The following is a 25,347-nucleotide window of genomic DNA, read 5'->3' as shown; positions in this document are numbered from 1 at the left end:
TGCATGGGCATGGGCATAGAGAGAAAGAGAGAGATGTGCTTAAAATTTTGTGAACTCTTGACCATTGAGAGTTCAATCCTAGATAGCAGCAGATGTTTCTCTCCTAGGGGGCTAAAAAAATTGCTGTGAATTCCATGTAGGCATTAGGAAGGGCATTCAACCAATAAACGCTCAGCTCCACCCAGTCACTGGGACTTTACCCCGTATCAAGGGACTACAGCAGGGGTGTCAAAGTCAATTTCATTGAGGGCTGCACCAGCATTGCGGTTGCCCTCAAGGGGCCGGGTGGGTATGGCCAGGGTGGACGTGGCCTACTGGGTGGGCATGGCTAGAGTGCGTATGGTCTACTGGGTGGGCGTGGCCAGCTCTACATCGTTCGCATCAAGGGTACCTATTGGAGCCTGGGCAGGAGTGGGGCAGATCTGAGGGTCTCTGACAGAAGGAGGGTCTCTGGGCCAGGGCCAAGGCAGTTGAGGTCGTTCCCTCACTGTTTCCAGGATGGCTTCGCGGGCCACATGAAACCACTTTGCGGGCCGGATCTGGCCCCCGGGCCTTGTGTTTGACATGTCTGGACTACAGGGTTGTAAAAAGAAAAAAATAAATATAAGTAAATATATAAATATGATCCAAATAATTATGATCTCTTCGCAACATACATCTTGTCCATTTATTTATTGATGAAAATAATCCAAAGCTACATATTTGTTGTGGCAAAAGTATGTGAACCTGTAGATTATTGGTTCCTTTGAAGGGAAAGTTAGGTCAGATCACTGGAGTGGTAAGTGTGAGAAGTCCTAAAGAAGATTTATTCTTGATGCTCACCAGATTGGAAAAAGCTATAAAACTACGTCAGAAGTATTTGGATGCCATCAATTCACTGTCAGGCAGATCATGTACAAATGGAAACAATTCAACATTATTGTTGTACTACCTAGGTAGAAGTAGTCAATCAAGATCACACACCACAAGCAAGGCATGTAATATTCTGGGAAGTCTCAAAAAGCCCCAGAGTAACTACTATGAAACTTAAGGCCTCTCTTGCAGTGCCAGTGTTTATGAGATCACCATCAGAAGAACACTGAATAACAATGATGTGCATGGCAGGATTACAAAGAGGAAGCCACCACTCTCCCAAAAGAACATTGCTCCTTGTCTATGGTTTATGAAAAACCATGTTGATAAGGCAGAAGGCTATTGAAAGAAAGTTTTGTGGATAGATGAGACAAAAATGGAACATTCATGTTTGAATGAAAACCATTGTTTAGCAAAAGGCAAAGATTGCATTCCAGCATAAGAACGTTATCCCATCTATAACATGGTGGCAATATTATGATTTGGGCCTGCTTTGCTGTCTTTGTACAACTTGCTATCATTATTGGAACTAATAATTCTGAATTGTACCAGCATTTCTACAGGAAAATAGGGCAAAATCAGGGTATCTTATCTGTGAACCTGAAGCTTGAGAGAAATGAGTGAACATTCCAAAACACATAAGTTGTATGACCAAAGAATGGTTAAAGCAGAAGAAAATGTTTTGGAATGGCCGAGTCCTGACCTTCATCCTAGAGAAGTGGTCCCCAACCTTTCCGGCTTGGCGGACTGGCGGTGGGGAGAGGGCATGGTTCTGTGTTAGTGGTAGGCACATATGCACGTGTGCACAGCTCCATTTGCACAAGTGGACGCGCACGCAGGCCACTTGTGTAAATGGAGCTTCGAGCACAAGTGCAAATGATGCTTTGCACATGAGCACCCAACCACACGTGCAAGTAGAGCTGCATGTGCACCCTCGCCCACCACTTGCACGGCCCGGTTCCAAATGGATTGGGGACCACTCTCCTAGAGAATGTTGTTTAAGTACCTGAAACAAGCAGTTCATGCAAAGAAGCTCACCAACATCCCTGAACTGAAGTGGAATTCTAAGACAGAATGGGCTAAAATTCCTTAAGCTGATATGGAGGACAGATCAAAAGCAAAGGTTGACATACATTTTGCTACATGGAAAAGAGTAGCTTTGCTCGTTTTCCTCAAAAGGTCATTGAACAGGTATACTGTTTTTGGCATATTTGTTACATTGGGTCTTCTTTACCAATTTTAGGACTTGTATGAAGAACAGATAATATTTTAGGTCATATTTATGTAGAAATAGACAATTCAAAAGGCTTTACAGCACCACTATATAAATTCTCTTGCTCAGCTGCTCTCTCAAATACTGAACCTTTCCCAGAACTTTTAATTTGGCAGTGATTTCAAATTCAAAAGCAGTGCAGTGAGTAGCATTTAGCTCTTGGGTGTATGCCTGTGCCATTCCAGTGAAGAGGCATCAACAGGAAGCAAAGTATGTGAGAAAGGGCTAGAAATGCTTAAATTGTCATTTGAAATTGCATTGACTTGGATGTTTTAGACTTGCTGAACATTGCATAGTAAAGGTATAATAATTCCTGCTTTTATAATAAACCTAGAGCTTTTATTTTAATTCTTATAATGGAGCCTTGAGAAAATAGAGTTTCTTTTGAAGACAGTAATTATGCTATTCCATTTAAGTAGTTCCAGGCTTTCAGTCATTCATATTCAAATGGATTTTCCTTTGAATCCTTGTGGGTATGTAGTTGCCAAAATAATTAGCAGTTTATTTTTCTTCATGAGTGATAATACGCACAGCACTTTCAGTATGTGTCTGTGTCTCTGTGTGTGAAATTACCAGAAACAGCTATTACTATTTGATAATTTGATCTTCAACATTCATCGTTTCTGATCAACAGTATCATAAGATGTTGTGATGTTTTATGCGTAGTTGTAAAGTAGCCTTGTCCATCATAGGATTTTATCACCATTATGGGCTGCCCTTAAATTCTCAGAGAGTATGCCTGATATGCTTGAAAGTATTGGGAATTCCAGATTTATGTACAGCAGCAGGTTAAAAACAAATTCATTGTTTTGTAAACAGTGCTGAGTAGGACAAGAGGGTATAAAAAAACCCCACAACTCTTGTTTATCAATTGGTGTATATACTTACAGATAAGCCCATCTGTGGATAATCTGACCATCACCTTTTTTTTTTAAACAAAAATATTATGTAAATGTGCCACCAACAAATAAGTCAACCCTTTAAATTTTTGTACATTTTAATTTTTACATTTGGTTTATCTAAACCAGGGGTCGGCAACCTGAAAAAGCAAAAGAGCCACTGGGAACCGGTTCAATCACACATTAAAAAAGTGGGAGTCGCGTGCATCCACGCACGCGCATGCGCATAAAAAAATGTTTTGCGCATGCGCAAAATGTTTTCTTTACGGTTCCACTTTTTTTTATGTGGACGCACCTGCACGCCAGCGGCGACGGGTCTCCCTGGTGACGGACGCTGGGTTGCGGCGCTGCCTTCAGCCCGGGTGCCGCCGGAGCCACCCCCGGGACCTCCAAACTGCCGCCTGAACACCCGTTTGGAGACCTGCTGGTGCCGGTTTAGAAAGCTGCTGCGGGCCGCGGCAGCTTTCTAAACCGGCACCAGCAGGTCTCCAAACCGCACCTCCGCCCGAACACCAGCAGGTCTCCAAACGGGTGTTCGGGCGGAGGTGTGTGCGCACCTCTCCAAAGGTTTGGAGAGGTGCGCGCGCACCTCTGCCTGAACACCCGTTTGGAGACCTGCTGGTGCCGGTTTAGAAAGCTGCTGCGGGCCGTGGCAGCTTTCTAAACTGGCACCAGCAGGTCTCCAAACCACACCTCCGCCCGAACACCAGCAGGTCTCCAAACGGGTGTTTGGGCGGAGGTGCGCGTGCACCTCTCGGAACGGGCAGCGGCGGTACCCGTTTGGAGACCTGCGCGCGCAGCTCTCCAAACCTTTGGAGTGGTGCGTGCGCACCTCCGCCTGTTCCGAGAGGTGCGCGCGCAGCTCTCCAAACCTTTGGAGTGGTGCGCGCGCACCTCCTCCCGTTCGGAGTGGTGCGCGCACACCTCCTCCCGTTCGGAGAGGTGCACACGCACCGGGCAACCGGGAGCCGCAGGAGACGGCTTAAAGAGCCGCATGCGGCTCCGGAGCCACGGGTTGCCGACCTATGATCTAAACCCATGGATTATACATTTTTCATAATATTTTGGCTAAAAATTTGAGAGACAGTTTATTTGCAGTTTTATTCCTACATATGGGTATTTTTAAACAATACAGGTAGTCCTTGACTTAATACAGTTCATTTAGTGACTGTTTGAAGTTACAATGGCATTGAAAAAAGTGACTTTTTCACACTTAAGACCTTTGCAGCATCTCCATGGCCACATTATCAAAATTCAGATGCTGGGCAACTGGTTTGTATGACGGTTGAAATGCCCCTGGGTCATGTGATCACTTTTTATCACCTTCTGACAAGCAAAGTCAATGGGGAAGCCAGATTCAATTAACATCCGTGTTACTAACTTAACAACTGCAGTGATTCACTTAACAACCAGGGCAAGAAAGGTGTAAAATGGGGCAAACCTCACTTAACAGCTGTCTCGCTAAGCAACAGAAAATTTGGGTTCAATTGTGGTTGTCAATCAAGGACTACCTCTAATCAACCTACACCCATTCGTTTGGAACCATTTTAATAGAAGCAGCCCAGGTGTAGCTCATTTAGCAGAGTGAGTATCCTTCTGTGTGAGCAGTCTTGCCAAGCACCTTTGCTCTACTCTCTTTGTAGCCCACCAAGCTCTTGCGTTGGGAGAGGTTGGTATTTCTGCCCCCCTCAACTTCAGAGAGCAACCACTGTTCGCCTGCCCCACCTCTTCTGTTTGCTCAGAGGGCAAGTCTGCCTGGTGATATTGCAGCAACGTTAGCAAAGGAATGCTTGCTTGCTGGGGTGACCTGGGGAGCCACATGGGGCTGGGAAGAGAAGGCAACTGGACGAAAGAATGCTTGCTGGCATTTGCTGAGAGTGTGGTAAGCAGCTGCAGAGCTATGCAATTCTGGGGCTGCTTGCCACCTGGCAAGGCAGGGTGCATGCCAGCCAAAAAAGGCAAAGATTAGGCAAAAACAGGTCGCAGGGAATGGGGGAGAGTTAGAAGCAGTCCTTGTTAGCCTCCCAGGTAAATCAGATAGAAAACAGAATAAGGTGAACTAATTCTTCTTTATCGTAAGACTACATTAGCAGAATCTTGTAAGACTGAAAATGCAGACTTCCTGCTGCCACTTTTAACTGCTTGATCCATTAGGGCAGGGCCTTCCTAAGTTTCTTCCTCTGACAGTTAAACCACTGGGGGCTCCTGCCTCTCTTCTCCAGTTGCTTCCTATGCTTTTCCTCCTTCCCCAAGCTCATCCACGTATGAGAGTCCCTTACCTTACTGAGGCTCAAGACTCTGAGGGACCAAGCCTGGAATGTCATTTAACAACCCGTAATTCTCACCACTGCACTAGGGAAAGCCAGAATTGCCACTGTAGGTCAATGTAGGTCATGATGATGCTTTACAGCCACGTCAAATTTACAATGGAAATTCCAGTCCCAGTTCTGGTCATAAGTCGAGAGCTACCTGTGTATATTCCTGGATAAGCCAAACCTAATTTTGAGGGATATATTTTGGCACTTAAAATTCTCATCTTAACATGTGATCTTACATGTTATGTTGAGTTTAATATGGGGGAAACTCTAGTCAGTTGAAATTAAGCCTGTTGTGAAAAGATTGCATTCCTTTTGAAAATTCAAGCATTTGGATATATTCCTGAGTTGGCTCCTGAAACACTGTCCCTTCCTTCAGAGGTGAACTGCTCTTAGCCTTGTTTGGTCTATGATTTCCTTCAGTACAGTTTATCTACAGGTGAGTAGGCATAATGACTGAGCACAAATAGCTTTTTCTACATTTCATAAACCATTCCTAATCATTTAATATATATAACAGGGCTGTGCAAAGGATTGGAAGAGGTGCTTCACAAAAGGTGTTAATGCAAAGTACCATTCTTGGAAGTGTTAAAGCAGTCACATCCTTTGGAAGGCTTAGCTGGCTGCTTTGAATGGAAAGCTCATTGTGCTGAAGTCTGGTAAATTGGAGTTCCACTGTATAACACTGTCATTAATATTCCCATCAACTAATTTAGGTATAATTTTATTTCCTAAGCTGGTTCCTTTTTGATGTATTAGGTTAACAACCACCAGAATTCCCTATCCCACCCTATATGGTTGCTATTCAAAAGGCACTTCTTTGTTTTGTGCAGGGTTCATTTTATGTAGGACTACATAACCTTGGAGGAACAGATAAATGTGTGCATGACAACAATAGCTGGTTTTTCTACATAAGATTTTTTTTCTTGAAACCTCTTTAAAAATCAATTGCATTTTATGATGAATGAACAAATGCATCAAATGGGAAGGATTTCAGCTAAAAATACATAGCCTATTCATGCTATTCTGCAGTTTTTTAATTAGTAACATAATACTTAAAACAGAAATTGAAACTTGTGCAGTTCCCAACTAAATATTTATGCAAGTAAGCACAGCTTCTGGGCAAGTACGTCTTGATTTAAGAGCAAATATGTTGCAGGAGGAAAGTTTGTAGGCCTGAGGATGGGCAGAAGTTTAATATCTAATTCTGGCAAGAGGATAAAATTCTTACAATTATGTGCAATTATTTTTGGAAATTCAATCTGTAAAATTGTATTCCGTGAGTGGAGTTATTTTGTTATATAGGATGCTTTATCCTGTACAAATAGTCCTGAGTTTAATGATGATTTGAAGTTATGGCACTGAAAAAGATGACTTATGTTCCTCACATTTATGGCCATTACAACATCCTTGTCATGTGATCAAAAGTTGAGCACTTGGCTATCAATATCTATGATGGTAACATATATTATGTAATTTAATTTAATTTAATTTATTAATATTTCTATACCGCCCTTCTCCCGAAGGACTCAGGGCGGTGTACAGTAGCAGCGTAAGATTACAGGATTACCATTTGTGACCTTCTCAACAGACTTCTGACATTTTTATTATTTATTTATTCTCCACCTTTTTTTATTTTTACAAATACCTGAAGGCAGCAAACATATCCAACACCCCTTCCTCCTCCTATTTTCCCCAGAACAATAATCCTGAGAGGTGAGTTGGGTTGAGAGAGTTGAGAGAGAGTGACTGGCCCAAGGTGACCCAGTTGGCATTTATGGCTAAGGCAGGACTTGAACTCATAGTTTGTTGCTTTCTAACTAGTGGTGCCTTAACCACTAGACCAAACTGCTTTCTTTGACGTGCAAAGCAATGGGGCAGTCTGAATTTACTTAACAATTATAGAATTTGCTTAATGGTCATGGTGATTCACTTAATGACTGTAGCAAAAAGATTGAAAAATTGGATGCAATTCATTTATCAACCATATCACTTAGCAATGGAAGTTCTGGTCTTGACTATTAGGAAATAGGAAATTACCAGCAAATAAAGTCTTGGTAATTCTGCATTGCCAAATAATAAGATGGATTTGAAGCTTTCTCTGTATTTGATATTCTGGATGCAATAAATCTGTATCTGTCCTAAATACAGAATTGAATGAAAATAAACAATTTCTATTTTAATTTGCTTCAGTTTACCCGTTTTGCTTTCTTTGCTTATTGAAGATACAATGGTACCTAAAGTGTTACCTGGTTGTTATCTCTCCTATGAAGAATAGCAGTGGCAAATGCAAGACAGTAATCATATTTAATCATTCATTTGAAGCTAAGTTTTCAGATGTTAGTACTATCACCAAACAGCGATGCAAATTTGCCCTATTTCTGTTTTCAGGGGGGAAAAAGTAAGGTTATGTGGCTGAATAATCACAAGTCATACCAGGGAAGAAATACGTTTGTGGATGATTGCTGCATTGTATATATAGTAAGCAATTTTGTTTCATGTTATATAACGTCTATACTAGCTATAGAGAAGAATATGTAAGATTTTCCTGTTCTGTTCCTTCAATGCAAACACAAAAGTATTTCAAACCTATGATATTAGGATCTAACAAATGATAATTATCCTATTATTACTGTAGAGGGTTAGAATGTGATCTTGTGTAAGCTATTTATTTCATTTCACAATGAAAGAATTGCCAAATTTAAGTCTTGTTAGCTCTTGCCTTTTTTGCTTGTTCACATTTTTGTTAATGCAGCAATTTGGTCAATGTAAAAAGAAAAAAAAATACCATGATCTGGAAAAATCAAGACATATATGCAAGTACACACAAAAACATCTCCAGTTTGTGTTCACTAATTGAAAGTGAAACAACTTCTCTTACTTTTTAACTTAACAATATCCAAAATTATAGGTTATAAGATGAATTATAAAAAAATCTCTTAACAAGTACATTTATCATCTGAAAAGCAATAGCTTACTCAAATTTAGTCATCTCCTGTGCAGTCATGCTATAAAGTTCAGTTCTTCAGCAGCTGTTTCAGACCATTTATGATCAATTTTGTCACAAATTACTGTAATCAGATATTGTAGATATTCAGGAGACCTTAAAATACTTAATGGTGCAATTATTTAAAAAGGTCTATTACCTTTGTAATAGCCATAAAATGCTTTGATTAAAAAAATATGAACCACCTTGGATGGGGAACATTAACTACAGACATAATTGCAAATTAAACAGCTACTAACGTGAAAGTGGTGAACAATGATTGCTTTTACTTCATTCTTAAAATGGGCTTTGCTAGTTAACTCATCGTAATGGCAGCTGATGTTTTAGCTTTGCTTGGCTCCTAGAATGGAAGGCACAGCAGAGAATAAACAGTGTTAAGTGGGAAATTGTGCTGTGGAACTGAAATTCCTATTAAAATGAATTCTTGATGCATTTAATTTATGAACTTTTTTCTTGCCTTGTCCACTTAGTAAATATATATGTATATATGCTGCAACACACTAAACTTGTGGGCAAGAATCTATTTAGTCCTACCAACTATAGTTAGAGGTGAAACAGTAAGAGAATTTCTGTGTAATAAGAATATTAAAGCTCCATGGATGTATGCAGAAAGAAAGAAGATAGAGAATTACAAGAGCTGTGTGATCTTATAAGTTGCCATGCAAGATTTTTTGATGTGGCACCCAGTGTGCCGATAATGACTGGGACCACCAGGTGGTTTGTAGCATACCATTTAGGTTTGAGACCAGGGGTGTCAAACTGCTGGCCCGTGGGCCGGATGCCCACCCCATTGCCAGCAATGGGGAAAAAGCTCTGATACATCGCGCGACGTCTTGTGACGTCATGAGTTTGACATGTCTGTTCTAGTCCATTAGGTTGTTGGTCCATACTTTACAGCAGATAATGAGTTTGATTATATTTATGTATGCCTTTCCAATCTCCATTTTTTATAAATATTTTTTTATTAAGATTTTAATTGAAATAGTAAAAACTGATACAAACTGACCACTGCTTTGTTTCAAGGTCATGTGATCTTTTGCAACCTTCTGACATGCAAAGTCAATGGGGAAGCCAGGTTCATTTAACAACTGTGTTACTAACTTATCAACTGCAGTGATTGACTTAAAAACTGTGGCAAGAAAGGTTGTAAAATGAGGCAAAACTCAACAAATGTCTCATTTAACAGACATTTTGGGTTAAATTGTGGTCATAAGTTAAGGACTACCCATATTATATCTTATTTATCAACAAATACATAAAACGACAACTTTTTAACCCTGGTTCATTAAAAAGTGTATAAAGAATTACCAGAACTTTGCAGATAAATATCTTATTTTAACTTTGATTAAACAAATCAATTTTATATTTCCTTTTATTGCTAGCTGTTTTAATCTTTAGTTTATTCAAATATTGTAGGATTTTATTTCTTCAGTTCTTTCTATCTCATCACACAGACTTCTTCAAAAGTTAATAACAATCCTCTTTTGTAAGAAAACATTTTTCAGATTATTTTCTTTATCATTTTTAATTCTTCTTTAATTTTAAAATTACAGCCATTTTCTTTTATATATTTTATAATGCATCATTTTCCTAGCCTGCCATTTGTAGTTCCACTTTCAGTACTTTCTAATCTAAGCCTTGTCAGATCATTTTGATCTAATCTGTCATTCCCTCATTGACATCTTTTGGAGATAATATATTCATTGAGTCAGACATTATTACTGACACTGTTGATATTGTAGCTACTAATTTTGTTCCATTGCTCAAAGATCTCATTTAATATTTCCAGTATTATGCTGTGTTACGATATATGATATCTTTTTGTAACTCCCAGTTAACACCAAAAGTTGGCTTGCATTTTTTTCCTTCTACTTAGAATCTTTAGTCCCCTATAATGTCCAGTTTCTAAGATCATAAAATTGCTTATCTTAGCCAAAAATAATTCTGACTCCCCCAAGAAGCTCTTTACTTTTTATAGTTAGTTCCAAAATCTTACAATAAAATATCAGTATTCTAAATTTAACTAAGAATTTCATTCATGTAAGCAAATGATGGTTGAGACAGATGGTTAGGTAGGAACTGGTGTGATAAGGATATTTTTGCCAGCTGATCATCATGGCATGCAGAGACAGGGCTGAAGAAGCAAATTGACTCTGGCCAGTGAAAGTGGGGAAATTTTAGCAGACCATCTGGTAGACTTCCGAGCTCAGTTTGAGAATCCCTCTAGGAATCACTGTCCTAGAGGAATTGTTTAAGTCAGTGTTGAGAAATGCCCTTGAGGAAGGTCATTAGACACTGGATATTTCTTATCTGTGTATTTCAGTTACTCATTTTTTTGGAAAGAATTCCACTATCTGTACAAATTGTTCAGAAGTAAACTTTTCAGGGTCTGTAGCAATACAGGAGGTAGGAGGTAGGACACTAATGAAGGGTTCCCTTCCCTATTCATTCTGAACAGTATTTTAGTTTTTCCTTATCCTTTTCTTGTGGGTTCTTTTATTAGCACTGGAGTAAAATAAGTGTGGGTCCCGCAAGAATTTCAATTCATCAGGACAGAAGAATGGCTAATTGGTGGGAAATAATTGGCTATGGCTGTGCTGACAAATTCCAGAGTCAGCCCATTTCCAGTACTAAGGCTCACAAGAAAGAGAAATTCACTTAAATTCTTGTTTTGCTTCCCAGTGTGATGCTTATGGCAGAAATGCCCTGCATGTTTGGTCAAGTAGAAAACAACTGACATAATTCTGACAAATAAGAGACACTTTATTTTACTGAAACTTGCCTCTTCGAGAACTGAATTTTTACATATCCTATATTAAATGAGATTTTCATATGCGAGTTTCATGGCAGAGCAGGCCTCAATATATATATATATATTGGGAACTGATTCATGCTAGCTTCTGACTGTTCAGAGTAGGAGGAGAAATTTCTGCTTGATAAATTTTCCTTTGTTACTCAGGACTCATTTTCAAGATAGGTTCTCAAATACAGAAAGCAGAGGTTTTGCAACCCTAGAGTACTCAACTTTTCAAATAGATAGTGGAAAACCAGTTTTTCTTTCACTGCATATCCTTTCATCTCTAATTTATCCATCCATCTCTGATTTATCATATAGCCTTTGGGATTTGAAGACAAGGCTTTTGTGCCAGGGGGATGGGGCTTCCACAGTTGTTTGAACTTTGGAATTTCTCACTTCAATGTTAAAGCACTGCAATAAAAGACACCTCCACCCAAACCAAAACACACAATGAGTAGTAAAATAGTGTGCACTTTCTATCAAGGAAAGTAATTGGGAGATTTGTTTAGTTCTGAACAGAAATGCCAACACTTTTTCCCTCATAGTTTACAAAGCAAAATAATTTTGTCAAGAAAAACAAAATGTAAAATAATGTAACCCTTTGTTTCTCTTTTAATAATAGCACTGAAGATTGTGGGCTATAGTGTTGGAGTTCATTTAGTATGCAATACAGAAAATATATCCTGCAGTTTGAAAGCATGCAAATGCAAGTAGATTAATAAGTATCACTTTGGTGGGAATATAGCCATACTGGCCATATGACCACAGAAATGGACTTTGGACAATGCTGGCTCCCTTGGCCAAAAAATAGAGATGACCACCATGTCCAAGAGTCAGACACAACTAACAGGGAAATCTTTACCTTTTACAGAAAACATATGCTTAAAAGTAGCTGATTCATGAGGGAGAAAATGACAAGTTCCAAATGGTGACAGATAGTTTTCTTTCTTTCTTTCTTTCTTTCTTTCTTTCTTTCTTTCTTTCTTTCTTTCTTTCTTTCTTTCTTTCTTTCTCTCTCTCTCTCTCTCTCTCTCTCTCTTTCCTTCCTTCCTTCCTTCCTTCCTTCCTTCCTTCCTTCCTTCCTTCCTTCCTTTCTTTCTTTCTTTCTTTCTTTCTTTCTTTCTTTCTTTCTTTCGTACTTCAGTCTTTAAATGTAGTTTGTCACTTTTAATGTCATAAGTGGTACAATATCTGAAGCAACAAGTGTTTTTCATGGGATTTTATATTATAATACCAGTATCTAAATAGTTAATACATACATGCCTTGCATCCTTCAATAACAGTGCATTAAACCAGGATAAAATAATCATAAAGTTATGTTTTTATATAATAATCTTTGTCCGATAAAAATAAACTTTAACTTGGATTCTCCCAAAACTTGATTCAGAACTGAAAAATTTATGAGGCTAATTTGCTACTAGCTTAGTAATATAGAGAGTAGTTTCTAGCAAGTTTCTTGATCCATAATTTTTTGTTTGGTGATATTTCTTCTTTACCTTTCTGATCTTATTTTTCCCTTTATGATAAAATAATTTTTAAAAGACAATGACATATGATTGCATGTTGATGTTAAGGTACAGTATTAAAAGATAGATTAGATTAGATTAGATTAGATTAGATAAAGATTCTTAACATCTTAGCTGTTTTAGGCTGGTTCTGCTGTAAGCATTTTCCTAACATCTGTTATCCCACAAAGATAAATCCACATAAATTATCAAGTGGCTTTCTGATAACCCTTTGCCTGCTATTAAAAATAGTTTTATGTGCTACTTCAGTTTAGCATAGAAAACTATACAAATGATTTGGAGGAGAAAATGGAAATATTGGGACAAAAGGCAGTTTTATCCTTAATCTGTTTTTTTAAAATAGGAAATCTTGGGAAAAGATTGGGGTGAGGAACAAGAGTAGAGTCGTTTTTCAAAATGAACAGTGGATTTTCTGGTATTGAGATTATAACACAATATTTTTCAATATTTCTCTGAAATTATATTCTTAAACAGATAGTAAAATAACTACTTCTTTATGTTGAAGTGCTTTATTTTGGTTTTTATTTATTTTATTCCTGTGGCCTGCTGATTAAAAATAAAACATGGTCTTGAAGAGATTGGTCTAACAATAAAAGTGGCAATTGTGGAACTTTGCTAAAATCAGACCATTTGTGAGTTCTAGCCCACCCATCAGTTACAATTTGTCTGGATCTTCCAAGCAGTCAGAGGTCTCATCATATATTTTTATATGCAAATACATTCAGTCTCCAGACTGTTTTACCTTTTACTTATTGTTTGGCCAAGATTTGAGAATCCTGTCTAACAGATTTGCATGCACATTGGCCTACAAGTTGAAAATATGAGAAATAAGGCAGAAAAAGGAGACATGTTTCCCAAACAAATCAGCGGTAATTTCTTCTGACTGTTAAAAAACACTGCTTCTCTTTCTGCCCTTAGAAATCATTCCACTGAAGCCATCATGAAAACCTGTCTGCCTGTACATATTGAACTTTTTTTTTTGAGAACCATATAATTAAACAATTACCATTCTGGAATTGTATTTGGGGAAATGGCTTGCTGTTCTCCCTTGTCTGAAAAGACTGTCATTCTTGCATGAGAATGAAGGATGACAAGTATTTCATGGTAACTAATGTCTGACAGATAGTTAACTTTAAGCCCCTTAACTGATCTTGACAGACAAAAACACTGAAGGCCTTGTGGCCAAACATTGGACAGTGTAAATTGGTTGCATTTTCCTTTCTCCACAACCCTTTACTCCTCTAGGAGCATGTAAGAATCCTGCTGCCTCAGGAATCCATGTCAAAACATTCTGTTAACTCTTAGGAAGGCAATAAGGCTTTGTTTTCATGAATGGCTGTTTTTGAATTCAAACTGCCAATCTCCTAACAAATCCCCCCCCCCAAACCTGGCTCTCAAACCTATCCTGGATAATCCCACAGTATTGCATGGAGTACAGATTTCAGTCTGTTCCTTTAAAGCCCAGCAATAAAATTCATCCTTTTAGTGGTATTCAGATAGTTTAGACTCCATATTGGTGAGTATCCTTTTTTCTATTGGAGGCATGCACTACAGGGCAGGCAGATTTTTTCTAAAAGAAAATGACAGGTGTTGGGAATTTTAAATTTGGGCTATTGTTATTTAATCCTATTTTAATTTTAACGTTATCTTAATTTTTGTACTGTTTTAACTGTTTTTATTTTGCCCTGTAAACCGCCCTGAGACCTTCGGGAATAGGGCAGTATAGAAATCTAACAAATAATAATAATAATAATAATAATAATAATAATAATAATAATAATAATAATAATAATAATAATATAATAATAATATTTATTATTATTATTATTATTATTATTAATAATAATAATATTTATTATAATATTATAATAATATTTATTATTATTAATAATAATAATAATAAATAATAAATAATAATAATAATAATAATAATAATAATAATAATAATAATAATAATAATAATAGGGGAATAGGTTTTTTTTCCTTAAATCACCCCAACTGAAATAAGTTTTTTTTCCTAAATTACAATTATAAATAAATAAATACAAACTAAAGTGGGATAAGCTTCCATGCATTGCAAATGGTGACTGATTGTCCCTGACAGGCAGTAATAATGCATTTTGCATAGGGATGCTTCCTTCTTTTATAAGAAATCTGTGTCTGAGCTGAAGCAGTTCAGCCTGTAGATGAAAGATTTATTTTTTTAATGTATTTGTATGATTTATATATATTTATATATAAAAACTTTATAGGTTTTTACGAGAGGGTGTGACCCCATATACTAATAAAGCAACAATATTTGCTTATGAAGAGAAGCTTCAGCCATTCAGTATGTCAGTCTGCTAGCTGAAGCAGTCCAGTCAACATATGAGAACTAAGCTGTATATAAATTAAATAAATGCATATATATTTCTGAAGAAAACTAATATTGCTTTTGAAACGTGCATTTTTGCTGAAGTATCTAGTTTTCATAATTTTCAATCAGGATCAGTGTGGCTGGATAAAATTACACTGTAGTGTAAAAACTTGCTTTATAACATCTGCTGGGAGTATATGTTTTGGGTGATAATTAAAAAGTCCTGGGTTTGATCTATAAACTTTTCAGTGGTCACAGATCAGGACAATGGAAAGACCACCTGTTCCAGGATTAAAATAATGTACTTGTCTTTTAAGAGGTAAAATGGGTTTCTAGGAGAAAAGCCAATGGAGAACTTCCTTTGTGAAAGTTCATTTCAACAGCTATCTAGTCTGCTCATTTTAGAATTGTATTACAATTGGAAACCTGTCATCATTTCAAAGTAATACTATCAACCACTTATGGATGGGAGAATAGATTTATATGGAATTATGTCAAGTGCTGGGGAAATCAGGCAGTTCAAATGAGTATAAAGATTAATTGCAAGCTTAAACACTACAAGAATCAGAACTACTAATAGTTAAGGGAAATTAGCAGGAGTTAAAGGAATTCAAAGTGAGTGGGATTTAGATATTTGTGGGCACGCAGGGACTCATGACTGATAACCCGTTTGACCCTCTTCCTCAGACTCAGCCTGGTCATCACCAACAAATTCAACAACTGATATCCTTCAAAATGACCAGCAATTTTATTAAAGCAAGAAAAAAGTCAAAAATTTACATTTTTAAACATTTTCACCTGATGTATTTTTAAAAATTGTTTGGGTAAGATGCATAGCTAGATTTTTTTTAAAAAAATATTTTGTATGGACAGGTAGTTCTTGACTTACAGCTACAACTGGGACTGGACTCTCAGTCACTGAGTGAAGCAATCATTAAAATGCTACATGATCATTTTGCTCAATGACTACATTTCTGGTTGTCAGTAAATGATCTCATGAGTTGTTAAGTGGATGGAGTCAGAGATTTGGAGTGCGGAGGTGCTTCAGGGAGTGGGGGAGACCCAGCATAACCTATAGGGCCCACCAGCATGCAAATATTTGCTGTGGCCCAAGAGGCTATGGGCAGCTACACCCCCCCCCCCAGCAAGCATAGGTTGCCCTACATGTTTTGCATGTTTTCTGCAGCTGCTGACAGGCCCTATCTATTGCAAGGTGCAGTCTTCTTATCAAAGCCATCTTGCACCATTCTGCATCTGGGTACCATTCATGTGATCATTCAGAAGGTTGCTTCTTCAAATTAGGCAATTTGGTTAAGGAGCCTTCTGAACAATTGCGATGGTGGTGCCTACTTGCAGAATGGCATGAAGCAGTCTCAAGAAACCCACATGTCACAATAAACTGGGCGTGCCCGCCAACAGTTGCAGAAAAACTTCATAAGTTGTGAGGCAGTTTATGCACACCGGTGGATCCTGGCTAAGGCCTTTCAGGCCTGAAGGGGCTGGGAGCTGGCCTGGGTTTCCCAGGTGTGGTGATCCGAGAGGGCAGCTAAGATAGCGGGGAGAGATAGGTAAATGGGGGACATTGCAATGCCCATGCGGTCATATTGTGAGCAGACTGCCAAATATTTTTTATCATGTAACCTCAGGGGCACTTCAACAGCCATAACATTGGGCACAAAAAAGTCTCTTCATTCATGTTGTAATGTTGAACGCTCACTGAACAAATAGTCGTAAGTCAAGGACTACTTGTATTTATTTAGCATTTTCTAAACAGTAGCTTTTAATAGTAGGATGAATTGTCTCCTACAATATTTCATACAAATCAACTATGTTTTGTTTTGCACTTAAACATAAAACATTCAGTATGCGGCTACTTAACTGGAAAGCACTACAAGATACTCCCATTTTCACAAAAGATCCTTTCAACAAAATTATTACCATGTGTTTTAAGTTATGATGGAAACATTCCAAAGTTTAACTTTTTCTTTCTTAGCCAAGTTTAGGGATGCAAAGCCCATTATTTTGTCTTTCTGTCCTAAATCACTTTAGCAGCACTTGATATGCGTACTTGAAAAAAGGTACTCCACACCCAAGGGGCACATTAAACAAGCTCTTGGCTGGGAGAGGATTTGTCAAAGAGATTTTACTAAGGATCAGCAGTTGGCAGATTGCTCACCAATAATATTGTATGGCTATATTGTAGATATGCAGCTGCTTTGCAAACAAAAGATAAGCTTGTTGTAGTGATGTGTTGTTCACTGATTGGCAACCTATAAATCTTGTATAATTACATTTCTCAGAGCCACACTACATCTTCATCAAAGACATACGTTGAACTTCAGCAGTTAAAACAACACGTTTTATTTCTTAATGCTATTTGTGTCCAGTATTGGCTATACATGTGGAGAAGACGACAAGAAGATCTCCTTCCTTTAGTTTGCCTGGACCAAGAATGCTTATGAGGAGATGTTTCTCTTGGAAGCTCCCAGGGAGACTACAATGTAGAGCATTCGCTCTATTAGTAAGCTTACTGTTTCCTTCAAGGAAATGTGTTATCTGTTATTTCTGCTTGTTGGAGGCCCATTGTTTAAGACTGTACTTTTTTAGGTACTTCTAAAGATACTATTGCATCCATAAGAAATTAGAACTTCGTTACAAAGATGTCCTTAGAAGATGGTGAACATTCTTTTATGCCCATGTTATTGCTTCCTTTATCTTTCCAGTTATTAACTATGGTTAGCATTTGAATTCAGAGATATCAAAAACCATTGCTGATAGCCTTATTTGTTTGCAAATTTCCCAGAACCATTTCTTCTATCATTATATAAAGAAGTAGTAATTTAATCCAGCTAGACATTTCCATTCTCAATTATTTATTTTTCTGCACACTTGTTCTCCACTAGCCTGAAGTAGATGCAAGCACTTCCAATTTATGGTTATTTTGATCACTACATTTCAAATATTTGGTGATTTAATTCAAGTTATAGGTTGGTATATGTATACCTATGGACATAGGATGGTCATCTACATATTTAATAAAATGTAACCAACAACTTAAAATAATGTTGTTTTGGAGGGATTTATGGAGACTTCAAAAATGGGTAGATCATTCGCAGTAGATAAAACTGCTTAACTATAGCAGCTGTTTCCTAGGGTGACACATACTAATTTATCCCAAAACACAAAGATTATTAGTTCTGCCATTAAACTACTCCACAATGAAAAAGATAAATATATTTTAAAAGGAGAGATGAGCAGACTCCATATCCATCTGCCTGGCATCCAATTATGTGCAGTAGAAGATTATACAGTAATACAGATCTTCTGTCATACAACTGAGAAGAGAGTTAGATTTCATTCTAAATGTTTCTCTTATTATTTTAATGTCTTTGCTTGTTGTATGCAAAACTTTGGATAATACCTACTCTTGTTCTTTCTAGCCTCATTTCTCATTTTTATTATCCAGCGTAGGCAGGCTTAACCACATATATGCTTTCTTCTAAGTTTCTCAGATCTCAGAATATGTGGAACTTTAGATGTTTGAGGAGTCTAGCAGGTGATCTTGCCACAGTCTCTACCACATTTATTAGTCTGACTCAGTTTATCGACCTTAGCCCCAGGGTTCAGTGCTATTGAATTGGCTAGTCCAGACATGTCAAACACAAGGCCCGGGGGCCGGATCCGGCCCGCAAAGTGGTTTCATGTGGCCCGCGAAGCCATCCTGGAAACAGTGAGGGAATGGCCCCCACTGCCTTGGCCCTGGCCCAGAGACCCTCCTTCTGCCAGAGACCCTCAGATCTGTCCCACTCCTGCCCAGGCCCCCATAGGCACCCTTGATGCCAACGATGTAGAGCTGGCCATGCCCACCCAGTAGGCCTTATGCACTCCAGCCACGCCCACCCTGGCCATACCCACCCGGCCCGCCAAGGGCAACTACAATGCTGATGTGGCCCTCAATGAAATTGAGTTTGACACCCCTGGGCTAGTCTTTCTGAGATGAAAGTTTTAGTGTTCAGGGATTTCTATTGAATATTCTTTTTGAGCAGAGAAGACTCACGGTAGATCATATATGATATACACAAACTAAGACAAAGTTTACATTTAAGAGGTTAAAAAATAATTTTGGTTCAACATTTAGTTTTAAAAGATCTTCAAAAGATGGGAAGTCACATAGTAATCATTATTTTATTCACCAGAAATTATGAATTTCTCTGGTGTTAAAAAACAGAAACAGAAAGGGATAGGATTCACATTTTTTGAACATTTATTTAGTGATCACTATCTTAGAAAGTTTGATGTTCACTGCTTTATGTATTATTTTATGCATTTGTCTAATGCCAGCAATATTTTTAGAAGTAATACAAATCAATGCAGTTACCAAAAACATTTTTTATCATTTTATCCCAGTTTTCAATATAAAGCTTTAATATGGTCGTTAGTGATGATGAAAATAAATAAATAAATATTAAAAATAAATAATAGCTATCAGAAAAGGAAGTAAAATAGTATATAAGAATTTTTAATCTTTCAAAGAATTAGAACTAAAACATACTATTCAAAGCTTATAGTCAACTTCAGAGGAAGTCCTAATTCCAAATAATAATCAGCTTCTTCATCAATTACAAAAAATATTTTATTTCTATCTTCTTCCTTGTATTTCAGGATTTTTCCCCACATTCACCCAGAGGCTCATTCCAGAAATAAAACACACACACACACACACACATTTATTTCTGAGCTATTTACATAACTGAATTTGCCACTGAATTGCTTGTCAACTACAGATTTCATTGATGAGGTAAAAAGGACTTCTCTCCACATTGTCTCATGATTTTAAAGAATTGTAAACATTTAGGATATTGCATAATAAAATGTTTGTATTCTAAATCATACCTATGTAACAAAAATAAATAATTATCTGACAAGTATTAACATATATCGAGATTTGTGCTCGTTAGTAGGAGTAAAGGGATAGCGTTGAAAGCTATGCTATTGCGCTGTATTAACATTTAGAATATTTCAAATTAATTTTTTGTCTCTCAGCAAATAACTCTAAAAAAACTCCCTGAGAATTCTGTAAAAACAGGGAAGTAGAATAGGGGTTTTCAGACCACAAGACCTGTTTGTTTTGTTATTTTTTTCAAGAGGCAAAGCTCTAGAGCAGAGGTGTCAAACTGCCGGCCCATGGGCCGGATGCATCACATGGAAGCCGCGCCCACCCAATGCCGGCAATGGCCAAATTGTCCCGATACGTTGCTTTTGACATGTCTGCTCTAGATATAGAAAACTGGCAATAAAATGAAAAGTAAAACTTTTATTCTAAATACAAAATTTAAATTTCCAGTATCCCCAATCCTACCCCTCCAAACCCTTGAATTTCACAGTTATTTTTGGGGGGGAGGGTATTGTGCTGCAAAATAAATAAAGTGTTCTGTGAGAAGGGATGTACTTGTTTTCTTTGGATAAAATGTCAATATTTGCAGAGACTAATGTTACCTGTAAATATCTTCTGTATTTAGCCTGCTCCTGTAAGCAATATAAACTGACAAATAACATTTCTGTAGTTGACTAGCAGTTTCAGGATATTCTTTTAAATCTTTATTCAAAATTTTGTAAGTTTTACCACATGAGAAAAGATTTGTCATGTGAAATCAGATGAATTTAATTTTAATTTTTCAAAATTTATGTCAAATTAATTTGGCTTTTTGGCTGCCATCTGCAACTATCAGTTTGTAGACATTGAGCTGTATCTGGAAAACTGTTCACATTGTATAAATATTTAGGAGGCCTAATATTTTTTTAAAAAAACAAAAATGTATATATATAGAATGGTATATATCATGAGTCAGTGTTGATGGCACAGATAGTTTTTCTTGTAAAATGCCAGGCTGGAACCTCTTAAGCAACCTTCTTTTCCTGCTTGGTTGTATTAACCTGATCCTCATGAATGTTTGCTTCCAGAGAAGTCCCACTTCCGAGGAAAGTATTGCAGCTGAGTAGGTAGTCCTAAATTTCTTTATTAATTTCCCCCATCTCAGTAGGGCTTACTTGTTATAGGAAATCTCAGGATGTCACCTTGATGATTAAGTAAACCTTTTGGAGGCACACATATGCATGCACACAAATACTGTCCTCCACATGGAAAATGAAGAGGGAGGGATTCACTCTGTGCTGCTAAGCAAGCTAGACATGTTTGAAGGCAGGAAGAGTCTGGTTTTGTGTATTGCATGTGGCAAAGGAAAGAAACCAGCTGTCTTATGTGTGGACCACAGCTGTGGTTAATGATAAAAACTGGTGATATAAAGCCTGTGAGAAGGGAAGAACTGTGTTGAGAAGGGGGAGGATGACCGAATGTGCATCTGTGAGCAGCGTAGTTGTGGTTTGAGTCTCCACAGGATTAAATTTAAATATATAATAAAAATTCCACTATGCTTTTTCAGTTTTATCATTGCAGATTATTCTTTCACTACTACACTGTTACTATTACTATGTAAAATTGTAAATAACATTGAAGTGTCAATGTCTCTGTCTTCCTTCTGTCTTTTATCCTTATTAGTATCCTTCAGTTTACCTCTCTGGTCCTGAGAAAATGAAAGGTGGGATTTGGTTAAATTGTTCTAGCAAAGAATTAATTGGATTTTCCATTGATCTGAATACATTGTTATTCAAAACACGTAAAACATGTCTGGATGGTTCACAAAAATGTAATGTGCCTCAAAATCTCTGTACCAATTTCTATAAAGTTTGGGTCTTATCCTCAATAGTTTAGCTTTCTTGCAGATTTAGTTCCACTTTGGAAAAAAATATGGAGACATCATTTAGTTATTTTCCTATGTTTTTATGGAAGGTGGAACTCTGATTTTTTCCCCCTCCAGTTGATGTTCCAGAATCATCATCAAATCAGGCTGGGCATCATATTAACTTAGTAGATACAGTGGTGATCACAATAACAGTAATAATATTGTGTGCTGCCTGACTTTCAGTGACTCCTCATATCCATAGTATGCTACAATACCACAGTACTTGTTAGTTGTTCTGGTTACTTCTCCTAGTTCACCTTTTATGAAGGTATAAAATAAAATAAACCAGAACAAACAAAATAAGGAAGAATATGCTTTTGCCTAGAAACATAATTATAACTGAGTAACGTATTAAAGCAACAATTCTGTACATGTTTAATTGCATTCTCAGTAAATTTTCTGAGATTATTTCCAAGTATGATATGACATATATGATGTTGAAATATATAAAAACAACTTTGAATAGACAACAGATTGATCACAGAAATATTAAAATACATGGTTGAGGGGTAGGCCTTTTCTAGTAGATGATGTCATGTATATTTAACACATCTATATTTTATGAACTGCAACAATGACCTTTGTGAAAACAGGAATAACTTCACTTGATAGTCTGTCTGGTTTACAAGACTTACCTCCCATAAAATGATTCCCTTTACCTCACCTAACACCAGTCAGCCCAGTAATGTGATGGAAGTTGGAATCTTAACATTGCAGGGCCTTGATTCACAGTAGTCATGAAAGTAGCCCTTAATATGCATGTAGCACACAGAGGTTTAATTTTAACTTGTATCCCCAGCATGGAGTCCAGGGATGGTAATTTGTCCACCATTATGTTTCCTAGTACCCACCATGTTTTCTAATCTTGCATACAGGCAGTCCTCCATTTACAACTATTATTGTAACCAATACTGTTGGTTATTAAAGTGAGTCAGCCCAGTTTTGCAGTCTTTTTTGGCATGGTTGTGAAAACAAATCTCTGCAGTTGTTAATTGAACCATGAGGTCATTGCGTGAATCTGGCTTCCCCCATTGACTTTGCTTATCAGCAGCCAACTGGGAAAATTGAAACTGGTGATCACATGACTCCACGATGCTGCAGTCTTCGTAAACACATGCAGGTTGCCAAGGGCCAGAATTTTGATCACATGACTATGGGATGCTGTAACAGTCGCAGGTGCAAGGACCAGTTGTAAGCCACTTTTTTCAGTGCCAAATGGTTGCTAAACAAATGGTTATAAATTGAGGTCTACCTTTATTTTTATTTTTAAAAAGAATGGAAACTTTCATGTTGTGACATAAAGCACCAGCTTCAGGAATAATATTTATTTCTAACAATATCCTGGGTCATAAGTGGCATTATTAGATCAAATATGGATACTTGCAAGCCTGTTAATTTTATGGGCATTATATCATTGCTTACGCTCATAAACACACCATGGCAATCATTCTGTGAGAATGTGTATAATGTGACAATGTTGTGGATAGATTTTGAATCTTTTAGTAGTTTAGAAACCATTTTGTGATACATTTGGGCAGATTTCAGAGAAATACCTCAAGCTTCCTGTATCTCAAACATCTGTGCATATATATGATTTATTCTATTTTAGTATTTTGCAAAAAGATTAAACCACATCTTTTTCCTCTGTGCAAATGTGTCTCTAAATATATTGAACTGCTAGCCATAAATAAATTTCAAGACCACATGGAAAACGTTACTGTCATTTTCTCCTCTTGAGTGTTTTTGAAAATGAACTACTCTTTCCTTTTGTAAGATCACAGTCTTCTGCTATACTACAAAGAACGAAGTAGCTTGGAAATCATTTGTGAAAACCTTTGCTCACTTCATTCCTTCCTTTTCTTTCTGCAGTTTTATATTCCAATCCAACTAATCAGAAGCATGTGCTTAAGAAGCAGAAGAATTACTGAGGCTCATTCTAGAAGCTTCTTCTGTTCACCATTGTGGCAAATATATGTTTGTTGGAAGAAGTGATCCAATAATAGACATTTACAAGAAATCAACAGCATATTTAATTGGATTTCTATATTTGCACAAGCTTTCTAAGTTAAAAGGCTTTTTTTGCCAAATAAACATTTTGCTGCTGCAGTTACTTATCTACAATTGTAGAACAAAAATCTTTGACATGGCTCTTGTTCTATATGGGATCATGAGTTTATATCTTGGAATGTCAGCGGCATTAGGTCCAGTACCCCGAATTACTTGGGAACATAAAGGTAAGAAATAGTTTCAGGTAATGATAATGAATTTAAGGCATTCTAATAATGCTGCTTGCCTACCTTTACATTTTATGGAAATAAAAACATTAGGTAAATTTGCAAGTACTGTGTAATTGAATGGATGATATTAAATTGTTTTAATATGACAGTTAAATAAGTGGGAATTTAATTTAGGTCATTTGTGTACCTTATTTAATCCTCTTTTCTTTGTGATAAGACACTACTAGAAATAATGTTCATTCAGGAAAGAATGCAAACTTGGCTGGACAAATAGCTTAATGACCAATGTTTCATTCCTGAACTCACTATTTAGAGCTTATTTTCATATAATTGTTTTCACTAAAGAGAGAAGCAGTATATGTGTAAAAAGCAAACAGATATAAAGCGTGATGAGTTCCATTAATGTAATGGTAAAATATTTAAAATATTTAAATGCAAATATTTTCTATTTAATAAGACCTGGAATTTTATTCTTATTTCCCTTCCCAGAAATTCAATATGAATATAGTAAACATTGGCTACTGTATTGCTTAAGGAGAAATTGTCAAGTGATATTTTGATAGATAAGGTAACCCAATTGGTGGATATTCTTTTGAGTGATGATGATAGTCCAATCCATTATCTGGTTCATGAGGAAATGTTTAATTATTAAGTTGTCCACTTCAAAGGTTGGCTTCATAAGCCATTCTAAAGGGAAAAAACAACAACAACAGAACTATAGATTATTCTACCCACTGCAGTTCTCAAGGGAATTAAGAAATAGAATAGAAAGAGTGACACATTTTGTACATTACGTCCATTGCCAAATAGTTGTTCTCAAGTAGTTGCTATTCAAAAGACCATGTACTGTATGCTGAAGGGTTCTGTAACCTAGTCCTCAGCTGGCATTCTTATTGTTTAATTGCTTATTCAATATTTCTGCAAGAAAAGCTGTTTCAACAATCTCTTGTAGTCCCTCAGAGATACATTTTCTTCAGCCCTTTGCTCTTCCTTTAAATACACGGTACCTGGGTGGCCTCATTAAGTTCCATGGCTGTCAGCACCATGTTTATGGTGCCCAGCAGTACTTATCTGCCCCTGAGTCTCCCTCTCAGTATATTTGTATCTTGAAATGCTTATGCAGGTATTATTTCTTTGAAATTCATTACATCCAAGATAGAGTTTCTGTCTGCAAAAGAAGCTATTCCTTATGGTTTGGACTAACATACCCTTAAGTCTATATGTTGGATCAGTTTTTAGCTCTTTCAAATTGCTTATCCTTGCTTTCAAATCAAATTGACAAATA

At 37.0% G+C, this 25,347-nt stretch overlaps 1 protein-coding gene across 2 annotated transcripts in view; it reads left to right on the top strand.

Moving 5' to 3' along the window:
• SEMA4D (semaphorin 4D) overlaps window positions 1-25,347 on the top strand; it is a 78,071-nt gene that overhangs the window by 12,780 nt on the left and 39,944 nt on the right. For both annotated transcript variants that reach the window (XM_083353794.1, XM_083353793.1), the window contains exon 2: window positions 23,695-24,059. In XM_083353794.1, coding sequence (XP_083209920.1) covers window positions 23,798-24,059 — 262 coding nt within the window. In that variant the 5' untranslated portion in view covers window positions 23,695-23,797. The remainder of the gene's footprint in view (window positions 1-23,694; window positions 24,060-25,347) is intronic.

This window comes from Vipera ursinii, assembly GCF_947247035.1.
Source record: "Vipera ursinii genome assembly, chromosome: 2".
Lineage (NCBI taxonomy): Eukaryota > Metazoa > Chordata > Lepidosauria > Squamata > Viperidae > Vipera > Vipera ursinii.
The sequence above is the reverse complement of the archived record's forward strand: the minus strand, read 5'-3'. Positions and strand labels throughout refer to the sequence as shown.